The following is an 11,773-nucleotide window of genomic DNA, read 5'->3' as shown; positions in this document are numbered from 1 at the left end:
TGACCCAGGGGAGGCCAAAAAGCGAGCTTTTTTTTTCGTAAGATGGCGAAGTAATGGATATTACTCCTTCAGATAGGCTCCAGCTTTGAGCTGCTCATCGGGTTGAAGTGTCCCTCACCCCAATAACGTTTGCGATAATGCGCTAAGATTAGAATACAGCACACCTCGTAATGTGTCTCTCGGGCAACTCTCGCTGTAGAAAAACAAGTCGGACTCATGTGGAGAACGCACGCCTCTCTTGGAAGCATAATTTATTCTCATTTACAGAGAACTACGCAAGTATTCCAGCGCGCGAATGTCAGCAATAGCAGAATGCCCGCATACACAAACAAAAAACAGCTCGTCAGGTCACTTCAGTAGGCCCTTTTAGATACAAAGTTCAAGCTTTCGAAATTTTCTTACTTCAGCCTTGGTCTTTCTGGAGTCTGACGGTCACCCGGTGTTTATCAAACGTGTGTGCACTTCCCATTGCTGCCGCTCATATCTATCAAAGCGTTGAGACTGAGGAGCCGAACATTTTGCATGAACAGTCGGAGGCCACAGATTCTCTGGATCGCGTGCAACACCTCGACGCCCATCACGGAGTCCATGCCGAGGTCGACGAGTCTGGCGGTCGGGTCCATCTTAGACGGGTCCTGGAAGCCTGCGGTACGCCGCGACAAAACACAAAATGATGAAGGGGTGCGTACATGCATAGTCCCTCAGGGAGCTACCATATGAAGTACACTTTATGCTGCTCAGTATACTGCATGGTGACTACACTGTACACTCGTCGATATGTTGTAAAAATGGTCTTAATCCTTGCTCCTACTTTTGCCTGCTCTAGCGAAAGTTTACTTCGGTAGCGACAATGTTCGCATATTCGAAAACCAAGCCGGTGTTCATGAATATATAAGAAGGAAACATTTTGTATTATCAAGAGCTTCTCAGCTATAAGAAACATTCACTATCGGAAGTGAATGCACATGAATAGCAGGGTTATGTCGAAACCATAATCGTACTGAAACTAGGCAAGGTTAGGGAATTTCAGAGACTGACCTAAAATTTCTGCGACGGCCCGCACCAGCTCGTGCTCGTCCTTGCCTTTGTCCGACGTTGTAGTCAGGGCTGCTGCCTTGACTTGGCAAGAGACGACCGGATGTCCTTGGTTTAGAAGCCGATCCATCAATTCTAAGCAGGAGCAGATTTGCTGATGCACACAGCTCCCGAAAAATGCTTCACTTCTGTCAACGTGGCCAGTCGCGCTGACGTCATCAGTGGCAGCCCACTGGATGACAAGGCCTGGATGAGAGCGAGTAATTAGAGAAAAAACCACTGAAGCTGTTGAGAAAAAAAAAATAACATGAGTTCATTTGGACTTGGTCTCTCCCAAGTTGGGACACAGAAAGGAAATTGCCCACCAAAGGGTGGACTTCGAAAGTACATTGAGAGGACTCTAAAAACACATTGGTCGTCTCTTGAAAAAAATTAGCTGTGGCTTAGCTTGGTTAAGCCCGGTAATTGCGAAAGCAATATCTGTACCTACGCCATGGTACAGCTGGTAGTGTAGCTGGTGGGGGTGCTTGTGGTTAGACTTGGGATGATGCATCGGTTCTACAATTCAATCCAATCCAATCCATTCCATTCCACTCCAATCAAATCCACTCCAGTCCAATCCACTCCTATCCAATGCAATCCAATACAATGTAATCCTATCTAATGTAATCTAATCTAATCTAATCTAAACTAATCCAATCCAATCCAGTCCAGTCCAATCCAGTACAATCCAATCTAATATAATCCAATCTAATCCAATCTAATGCAATCAAGGTCAAATGAAGGTCAATGGTGGTCACCGCCGTGGCAGGATGGTGGTCACCGCCGCGGCACGGCAAAGGCGTGAAAGTTCAAATAGCATTGCTTTCGCAGTAAAAATTAGAGGGGATGCTTACGCTCTGCCTTAAGGGTGTGGCGTGATAGCGTAGTGGGTTAATTTCGATATATAGAGAAGGTCATTCTCTACTTTACATTTGTAGGTTCCTGGGAGTCCTCATACCCCTCCTGGTGGAGTGGTGCAGCGCTTAAGTGGTGCGCATCTACCCTGCGATGGCAGGTGCTCCCAGCGGCGGGCCTTGTGTGGCCCAGGTTGCTCTTTCCGAGCAACCAATCATTAACTTAACTGCCACCTGTCACGGTGGACAGTTTGCTCACTATACATTGGGCAGGTTGTGATGACGTCACAAGGTCATGTGACCTAGGTGGCCCACTTGCGACCTAGGTTGCTCTCTGAAGACCACCTGCCAGATCCATGCTCGTGATTCTTCGCTTACAACGCCGACGCTCGACAACGCCGATACCAGATTTTCTGGAGACCTGGGCCTTTAGCGATATCGGGTTAAAAGGGCTCGGAAGGAGCCTTTCCTAAACAACAGTATGGTTTCACAAGTCATAATTATATCCTTGTAACATTCCATGCAGTGCAAGATTTTGCCCTGCTTAATAATAACGAGACCGCCTTACGGGGCGCCTTCTCAAAGCCATACGACAGACTTGACGCTTACAGCTGGGGACATGCGTTAGATTACCAATGCACCACTTAAAAGAAAATCATGCCAAGCAGGCTTCGATCCTACATGGATATAGTGCTTCCTTAGGCAAGGCTATTGCTGACAATTGCCTAACCGCATTTTTTTCCTCTCTCGGCTCAGTTTTAAGCAGAGTAAATGGAAAACCAGGATATCTGTATTTACCTCGACAGAATGCTTGTAATGTTCAAGAGGAAGAACACAATGGCACATGATATTATAAACAGCAAGCAGTGTGACGACGTCTGCACTCTCCCCGCACTTGTGGCTCAAGCTGGCAGTTACATTCCTGACTACCAGTCGAACCTAACAAAGCTACTGCTTGGGCCACCATCTTCCGCTAAGCCTCTTGGGTGCTCAACTGAACACGCGATACTAGGCTTCTCCGTTGTCCTTGCTGGCACTCACTACCGAGCAACATCCGATAGTAAAAGTAGATCACCTGGAATTCCATCCTCAACGCGTCGCTCGCAGATGCGCTCCACTGTGGAGTCGTCGTAGTCCCAGAGCGCCCTCCAAGGGCTACCACGACCAGTGTAAGTAGACGTGAAGTTAACAAAGTGGTCCAGCTCAGGGCACAACTCTCGGGACAGCTGGTCCATGTGTTTGGTGCCGTTGACCTCGTGTTCGCAAATCACTGGCGAAGCCTCAGCGGCTTGCTCCCCGAGCAGCGCGTTCCTTAGCACCTGCGTAGTGGGTTAACTCTGCTGTATCACAGGGGAAGGTTTTGTGCACAGCGGAATCAGTTAGATTCCAACCCGTATAATGAAAGCCTGCTGTTCACCTGAGTGGCGCTTCAGTCCACAAAGCATCCCCTGCATTACAACGCGAACACTCAAAGTGCAATTACAACGAATGAGCGCATCTAACGTTTATTGTGAACATCCCGGGAAGCCAGCCTCCCCTGGCCAGCCAAGCACGGAAACGCAGTGGATCGCTTCCTAGGCGGTTGAAGCAGCTCCGTGCTAGTATCTGTGGCAAACGATCGCGTTACAGCAACAACTACACGGTTAGTGTGCCGATACTAGCACCGTATGCACGCGTTATGAGCAAACGCAGCGTTTCGCTTCTCGTGTTCTGGCATCCGAAGCTGCCCAAAAACACGTTGTCATGTCACTTATATGGCAAGTCGAGGCGTCCGTCATGGCATTTATCACTGGGCTCCACTTATTTCGCGCACGTGTCCTAGTAAAGGCATCTTTGCTTTGTGAGCCTTGTTCCATTCGGCCTCGGTTTCAATAAATGCTGTGCTTAATTGGAAGAAGCGTTTAGTTCGCTTCAAGTTTAATTTTCAAAAAAAAAAAAGGTAGAGAGAAGAAATTGTGAAAGAACTGCCGACATAGAAGTACATGACTTGTCTCTGACCTCTCCAAACTGCGGTCGCTTGCGACTTACACTGAGTGGCGTAACCAATGATTGACCTTGGAACAGATGCGTGTTACTTGCCGAGAGATAGATTGTATAATGCTACAGGGTTCCTGCCATTGCATAAGGAAACAGGTTCTCTGCAAGGGCCTTCATGATATTTTTTTGTCCGTCAGCATTGAATTTCACCACCGGTCTGATAGGAATTCACTGTAGACATCGTTCTTTACGAGGGAAGGTTAAGGTCTCTTATGATTGCATTAAGCCCCTTTGCACATATGTCCAGTGACCGAGCTTCCAAGGGCGCCGTGTGGCGGTTGTTGTACTTAAAAAGACCCTAATATCTATTAAAATTTTTTGGTCACAGGCAAATAAACTGCCGCCCCCCCCCCCCTTTCTGCTTTATTTCTTACCGCTTTTCCCGAGAGTTGGAAGGCAAACTTTTTCCGTTACAGCATCGGATCACCAGAGGAGTTTTGCTGCAAGCCTTGTCTACAGTGGCTGCAACTGGCGTCACTCACTACATGATCTGTGTGCTTTTAGTAAGGACAAGACGTTCACAGCATTCTGTGATCAACGAAGATGAAGTGCTCGCCAGCACTGAACTGCGGGGCAGAACGGAGAAATTTCTTTTATTTGCAAAGTTATAACCCTTCACAGCAGGGATCCTTAACAAAAGAGCCCTCTGCCTTCACTGGTTCGCTCAGAAAAAAAGGGCGGTCCCCCAGCAAGTTGAGGTTGGGGAAGTATGGGTCGGACACAGATTGGGTTTGGCCATTACCAGTGATTAAACGTGTGCGTACATGTGTGAGTGGGGCGGGGTTGCTCCGCAGGGGTTGGAGTGCGCACGGAACAGGGTGCGGTGGAACGAATTGGCAAAGACGGGAAACGGAAATGAGTTGTTTTTAAGTTTCCGCCAGTCTGAAATTTTTAAGGGGTGTATAGTTAAGTGGAGAGGAAGGAGTGGGATGCGGCTTTGCCTCTTGCGGTCAATAGAGAGATCTAGCATACCACAGGCGTATTAGCGAAGGCGTATGCCTGGTTTATGTACGCTTGTTGCGCGCGCGCAGTGCTCCTACCCGGCTATGCGTTTGCCACTGCGCACGCGCGGCTCCCGCGCGTAAATCGGGTATGCGCCTCCGCTAATCCGTCTGCGGTATGTTAAATCTCTCTAATGACGATGCGCTAGTCGAGGGGTGTGAGTTTAAGATTGAGAGTTCAGGAGGAAATCGGTTGCGGCCGTCGCCTTGTAGAGCCGCTGCGCACCCCATCTCTCGTCCTCGCCGGTGTTCCTGATAAGATCACGTCCCACTGCAATCCTCGGAGCAAGAGCGCAGGGGGGACACCAGCTCTGTCTCATGGGCAGCCCTCGTTTCCCACTTCCTGTGCTCGGGGACTGCGCGGAGGCGTAGAGGTGGAGACGTTGGAACGAAAACGCGAGCAGAAGGACCGAGAGAGCCAGAGAGTGTCCGCCATGGCGACAACTGTCCTCTTCTACTTACCTGTTTGCCGCCTTCGCTACAGAGGGAGGTCGACCAATACTTGAGAAGCCAGGCTAAATTATTCGCCTACTTTATGCTTCTTGGTGCTGCCTGTGCTCTTCGCGGCTGTAGGTGTTGACTGAGCTGGAGAAGAGGTGGCCCTAACCACGGTAGAGACCCCCACATGGTGAAGGGTATTCAAAAGCTTCAAACTAGATTGAAGAGAACATCCCAGGACGCTATCTCCTGGCGTCAGATCCAAACGAACATTTTCCCTCATCTCCACAAACTACACCTCATACACCCAACACTATACCGTGACACATGCCCATGGTGCCAGGTCCGTCCAACACTCTTTCACATTTCGCGGGGATGCGGGGCGAAACCGAACCACTTATACTTAGTACAGGTCATCTGAGCGGTCGGAGGCGATGCTGACCAGCGATCGTGTCGAGGGCCAAAAAGCCGTCATAGAACAGGTCCGTCTGGCGGCTCAAGCCGGTGGAACCCTGGTATGAGGACCCCACCCACAAGCATCAAGAAACGTTTCCCTGATTTTGATCATTAAAGTTTACCTACATACCTAGCGAATGTAAAGGGAGAAAAAGGGCGCGATGTACACTGCCGCGAACAGACAACCGATGGTCTACTGAGTTAGCCGAGTGGAGGCCAAGGTAAGTAAAATGCAACGAGAAGGGTGAGAAGGTCAGGTGGGCCGATGAGATTAGTAGTTTGCTAGGACAGATTGGACGTAGGTAGCACAAGGTGGATAACAGGAGAACATTAGGAGAGGGTTTGACTGTCGATGCTTAGCTGAGCTCATGAGGGATGATGATGAGCAGATAGCGATGCTCGCTTACCGCTACAACGTTGAAGATGCCACCCACGGGCCCCATCTCCAGTGCTTCCATGAGGGCCTCCATAGCCCCCTTTTCTCTCGAGATGTCGACATTGATGACACGTACCGTGGCGCCCATGTTCTGCCACCGGTGCAAGCTGAGTCGTTGGTATCCCGTGCTCACTCCAGACCGGGTAGTAAGAATTAGCTTGCGACATCCTCGTTTCACCATCCAGTCTGCGAGTTCCACACCGAAGACGTGCAGGCCCCCAACAATGATGTATGTCTTGTGTGCGTAGAAGTAAGTCCGGGACACGGCTTCGATAGTGAAGGGTGGCAAGGGACCCACGTTTCGTTGGCTTTCCTCCGGTCGGACCTGCGCACAATGAACGCCACTGATACACACGCCAAGCGCAACTGCGTACATTGACAGCCTAGTCAAAATAATCTTGGATATGACATAATGGGCAGTTATGCGCAGTTCGTTTGTCCAGTTTGCCAGAGTCGCCTTCAAGGCCAACTGTAACTAAGCTGTTTGCAGTGCAAATTTTTTCTAGTGGCATTTCAGATATAGTTCTATAACGAAGCTATGGCAATTGTTTTAGGAATTAGTGGTTTTTGAGGAAAGGAAATGACGCAGTAATTGTTTTACTCCTTGGTGGACAGCTTAACCGCGCTTTGAGGGAAGGAAGGAAGGTGGGAGTGAAAAGAAAAGAGAATGAGGTGGTGGAGGTGGTGTGGAAACATTTATTGCCAAGCAATGCAGAGGGGGGGAACACCTCCCCCTTACGTGGCACGAAGCAACCCCTAGGGGGCTTCCCTTAAAGGGCAAAAGACAGCCCTTGGAGGGCTATCCGCATGAAGGCGTCGGTAATTATCCGGAGCTAGTCAGCAGCAGTGGAGCTGGCCAGGAGAGTCTCCCGATCTGACTCTTCTATGGCTGGGGATGGAGGATGTGGGAAGGTAAAGCATATGAGGAGGATGTGAATAAAGTCTCCCGGTTTCCCGCAGAGCTTACAGGAGGAGAAGAACTGATCGGGGTAGCGGGCATGGAGAAGAATAGGGTAGGGAGCAGTACGGGTCTGGAGTCGGCGCCAGTGGGAGCCTGAGTTAGGGAGGGAGCCCACAGTGCGTAAATGCGCCGAGTAACTTGGTAGTGGGTAGGATATCTTTGAAGGTAAGCAGACGCTTCTGGGATGGTGGAGGGTGTCCAACTCCAGCCCGGAAAAAGAGAACTTGGGCGAGGGAGTGGACCTCATCGTTACCTGAGAGGCCTGCAGGGTGCGGGGGTCCAGATAAGGGCTACGGGGCGGGTGGGGTGTTAGAAGCGTAGAAGCCGAGCCGCGGTGTGGGATATCAGGCCTTTGGCGAAATTTGATAGGGCGGCTTTTGAGTCGAAGAGAATTTTGGCGGCAGAGGTGGAGATGAAAGCGAGGGCAATAGTCGCTTCTTCTGCTATTTCGGATGAGTCTGCGTCTGACTCCTTCTGTGCATAATCGGTGGCGTGACAAACGTTTTCAAGTGACTGACAAATGTCCTCAATGCGGTGCTGCGCCAGACCAGTGTGACGAAAAACACTTGCTGTGGACTTGCCCGGCTACAGCTTCCGTGAGACGACGCTTCCTAAAGAAGGTAGGCCTGCGATGGGATGTTGCAGGCAACTATCGCAAGTGGACTCATGATAATTGCTTCATCCTGAACTTTTGCCACTTTCTAAGCGAGGCTTGTTTACACTCCTTATAGCTTTCTTTCCCTTTAACATTATGCCTAATGGCAAACACCTCGAATAAAAAAAAAGATGGAGCCTGACGCGAGTCATCGGGCCTAATTGTTAGCAACGCGAACCACGCGGGAGCCCGACGAGTAGGCTGCCACGTCCACGTAGGCTACCTCGAAACTGTCGCCGTAGAGTTTGTGCAGCGTTTTGGAGCGGGATGGCCTGCGTTCTCCGTCGTACTCGGGGTGCATGTTCTTAGGGATGGTAAGGATGACGAGAAGGAAGCGCAAGTCTGAAGACAGGGGGATCCTCTCGGTAGGGTGGGTGATCAGGGCGATGCCTAGCTGACAGAGTGTGGCCTACCGCGGTACCCGACAGGCGAGTAAGTTGTGCTATTAAGGTGGCTTCTGACAGCTCCTCGAACGTGTTGTGGGTTCTGAGGTTGAGGAGCAGGGCAGTAGAGGTGCTGGGGAGTAGGTGGAGGGCGTCTTCGTGCAGCTCCTGAGGAGCGCGTTGATGCGGTCCCACTCCTGCTTGGGGGAGGTATAGGATTGAGTTCTCCGTGTGGCTCGTGACGTAGGATTAGGTAAGGCGGAGAGTGTTCCGCTCTCGAAGACCTGCGCGCCGGTTCGCCACGCGCCGGATTAGATGGGTGACTTGCTGGGTTTGGGTCTGCAGAGCTTAGATGGTGTTGCTGTGCGCGCTGTGGGAGTGAGGGAAGAGGCCTAGGATGCCAATCTTGAAGACTAGAGGAATAGGGTGGTTCCCTAGAGTGAGTGACATGGGAGGGTTGGCGTGGTCGTGTGGCCTGTGGCGGTAGAGCAAGAGTTGTGATTTGGAAGGGGAACAGGATAGGCCGCGCGCGCGAACGTACGAGTCGATGATGTTGAGGGCCGACTGCAGGTTGTGTTCCATGTCGGCATCACTGCCTCGATTGGCCCAGACAGTGATGTTTTCAGCATACAAGCTAAAATGTATTTCGGGGACTTGGTCGAGTTAGTGGGAGAGTTGAAAAAGGGCTATTTTGAAGAGGATAGAAGACAGCACAGAACCCTGAGGCATTCCCGTGCTCCCATTGAGACACTGGGGAGCCGATGATCGCCTAAGGTGAGTGTGGCTGTGCGTTCGGAGAGGAAGTCATGGACGTAATTGGGCATCTGTGGGCCTACGCCTTGGGCGTGGAGACCTTCTGAAGGCTGCGTGGGCAACGTTGTCGAAAGCTTTTGTTAGGTCGACAACGAGGATAGCCTTGGTGTCGCCCGCGAGGGAGTCAAGTTTGTGTTGTTTGAGTTGTAGAAAGACGTCCTGGGTGGATAAGCCCGGGCGGAAAACAAACATGCACGAAGGCATGAGGCTGTTGTTCTCCAGATGTCGGCTGAGCTGGGTGTGGAGAGCGTGCTCCATGAACTTGCCCACACACGACGTAAGGGAGATGTGACGAAGGTCAGGATGGAGAAGCGGTTTGCCGGATTTGGGAATAAAGACTACTTTGGCGTCTTTGCACTGAAGTGGGAGGGCGCCGCGCGTCCGGCATTCGTTGAAGTAGTCGGTTAGGGCTTTAAAGGAGGGGGAACCGAGGTTGCGGAGTGCCTTCTATGCACTCCGTCGGGACTAGGAGCTGAGGACGTGTTGAGGCGTTGAAGTTGTGCCCTGACTTCCGCCGTGGTGGTCGGTTGGTGGAAGAGTCGTTGGGGGAGCCTGTGTAGTCAGGGGGCTCTGTGGAGGCTATGCGGGGACGTAGAGATCGTGAAGCTCCTTGAGGAGTTCCTGCGAGGAGGCCTCGGATGTGTGTATGAGCTTTATGATGTTTTGTTTTTAGTGTGTCTTGGACCAAGCGTCAGAAATTCGTATGAACGGGAACGCTTGCAGGTACATTGCAGCTAAGCAAACAAGGTAAAATTTGCGGTAATTTCCATAGAACTTTTCGGCTTGAACCTCATTTCATTTGTATTCGTGGAGTCCTTGGAATAAGACACCAGCAGCTTTTATTTTACGAGTGGTTTTTTTTTGACAGGTGCATCTAACAAGTCCTCAAGTGACAATAATTGCAAAATGCATATTTAATGAAATCTGATGCCAGTCGAAGAAAACGATGTGGGTTAGAGAAAGCGTTACTGAAGAATGTATAATGAGGGTGTGTAGAAAGAGAGCAATTACTCATTAGCATTCACCCAAGCACTTCCATACGGCCATAATGGAAATCTATGCACTTGGATGGATGCTGATCAGTAATTGGTCGCAAGTGGACCGCTGAACACATTTTCTTCTCATATTGTTTTTTCCATAGGTTCCATAGGTATGCAGCTGGAGCCCAAAATAGCATAAGGTGAGGTCAGTGTTTTCCAGTTTTTCTTTCCTTGTTTATATTGTCGCATTTGAATCTGGACATGTCCGTAGTGAATAACTCGGCTGCTGCCCAAAGGTATGCCATGCGTTCATATCACACTACTCACCTGTATTACCACTTTTGCCACATGATTTCCTGACGCCACCAACCGAAAAGCCTCCGCGGCTCTGTCGGCTGTGAAGACTGTGGTTTCCAGCGGACGCACAACGCCAGAACTGATACCTTCTCGGAGCAGTTCGGCCACGCGACGCTTGTCTGCAAAGGCCACAGCATCGCCACTTTGAAGTCTGTCAAGGACGTCATTCGCAATGTTGACACTGCTCCGATTTAAGGACACTGCGCCAAGCGAGGGGCTTTTAGATGTTCCTTGAGAAATGATGTCCAGGTACCGGGCGTTCCACGGCAGATCTCCATCCTGAGAATTCAGCACGATGTCCACACCTGATGTGTCAAACCACAAAGAACAGTGAGAGTGAAAATTATTCCTGGGAGTCTGAGTCATACGTACCGGTGAAAGAGAGAGAAAATTTTATAACACTAGGTTTTCTCTTCGACGATTGGGCCTCCTAATTCACAAGCTGATAACTAGCTTTAACAAATGTGGCCGCAGAATAGGGGCTCCACCTGGTATTGTTATGGGAAGGGGCCAATAGGGTCTACCTCAGTCACCTCTCTGTAGCCATTTAATTGTTGATAAATGTTTTTCACCACCACCACCTCCGGCGTACTGCAGACCAGCTGAAGGGGAGCCGGGAAAGAGTGACGGACGGGTGGTTAGGAGAATCTCGTGCATTCCCTGAACTTGCGTGTAAAGGGGGGGGGGGGGGGGTGGGCGGGGGCTGCACAAAAGCTACAGGCTTGATGCGAGTGGGTGGCGGTCTTGCACTTTTACTTTTGGGGACCGGAAGGTGCCTGTCTGTAGCTGTTGGTACAGGACGACATCCTTTCTCGAGAGTTTGCGCTGGAGGGGTGGTGGTTATGCGGTGGTGCCCACGGCGCTCGCAGTACTCCGCGCTTAGAAGGGCGCGCCCAACCCCTGGCCGAACACCTAACTTTCCCCCAGGTAACCTGTTTTCATTGTCCGCAGACGAGTGCGAGTTTGCGAATAATCGCGGGATCACCGAGCGCCCTGGCACTATGCGATGTGGTAGTTTGTGGGGATACGGGGGTCGCAGCTGGCAAAGGACACGGTTACTTGAAGAAACAAGGGAGAGGACTTTTCCCTGCAGTGCACATAGTCAGGCCGATGATGGCGATTAGTGCTGTTATTCATCAACACTGGGCGTAGTGAATAGTCGCACTAGTAATAAAGTTGCCAGCGACCGAAAGGTACGAAAAGGTTATTTGAATACAGGATTGTTCTCACTACGCAGGAGATAAAAAGGGTTCGCTTTAATGGTGTCTGTATGCGAAATCCCTTCCAATAAACAACAGTCAATGTATAAAACTGCATAATCCCTT

The 11,773-nt window shown here is 50.6% G+C and overlaps 1 protein-coding gene across 1 annotated transcript in view; it reads right to left on the bottom strand.

The window, feature by feature from the left end:
* Positions 1 to 406: 406 nt before the first annotated feature.
* Positions 407 to 11,773, bottom strand: part of LOC149348016 (fatty acid synthase-like) — an 89,538-nt gene continuing 78,171 nt past the window's right edge. Inside the window, exons 14-18 of the mRNA XM_089541662.1 lie at positions 10,419 to 10,753; positions 6,271 to 6,624; positions 3,007 to 3,250; positions 1,039 to 1,281; positions 407 to 643 (exon numbers count right to left, since the gene is read on the bottom strand). Coding sequence (XP_089397788.1) covers positions 447 to 643; positions 1,039 to 1,281; positions 3,007 to 3,250; positions 6,271 to 6,624; positions 10,419 to 10,753 — 1,373 coding nt within the window. The 3' untranslated portion in view covers positions 407 to 446. The remainder of the gene's footprint in view (positions 644 to 1,038; positions 1,282 to 3,006; positions 3,251 to 6,270; positions 6,625 to 10,418; positions 10,754 to 11,773) is intronic.

This window comes from Amblyomma mixtum, chromosome 4, assembly GCF_055824585.1.
Source record: "Amblyomma mixtum isolate Tamu chromosome 4, ASM5582458v1, whole genome shotgun sequence".
Classification (NCBI taxonomy): Eukaryota; Metazoa; Arthropoda; class Arachnida; order Ixodida; family Ixodidae; genus Amblyomma; species Amblyomma mixtum.
The sequence above is the reverse complement of the archived record's forward strand: the minus strand, read 5'-3'. Positions and strand labels throughout refer to the sequence as shown.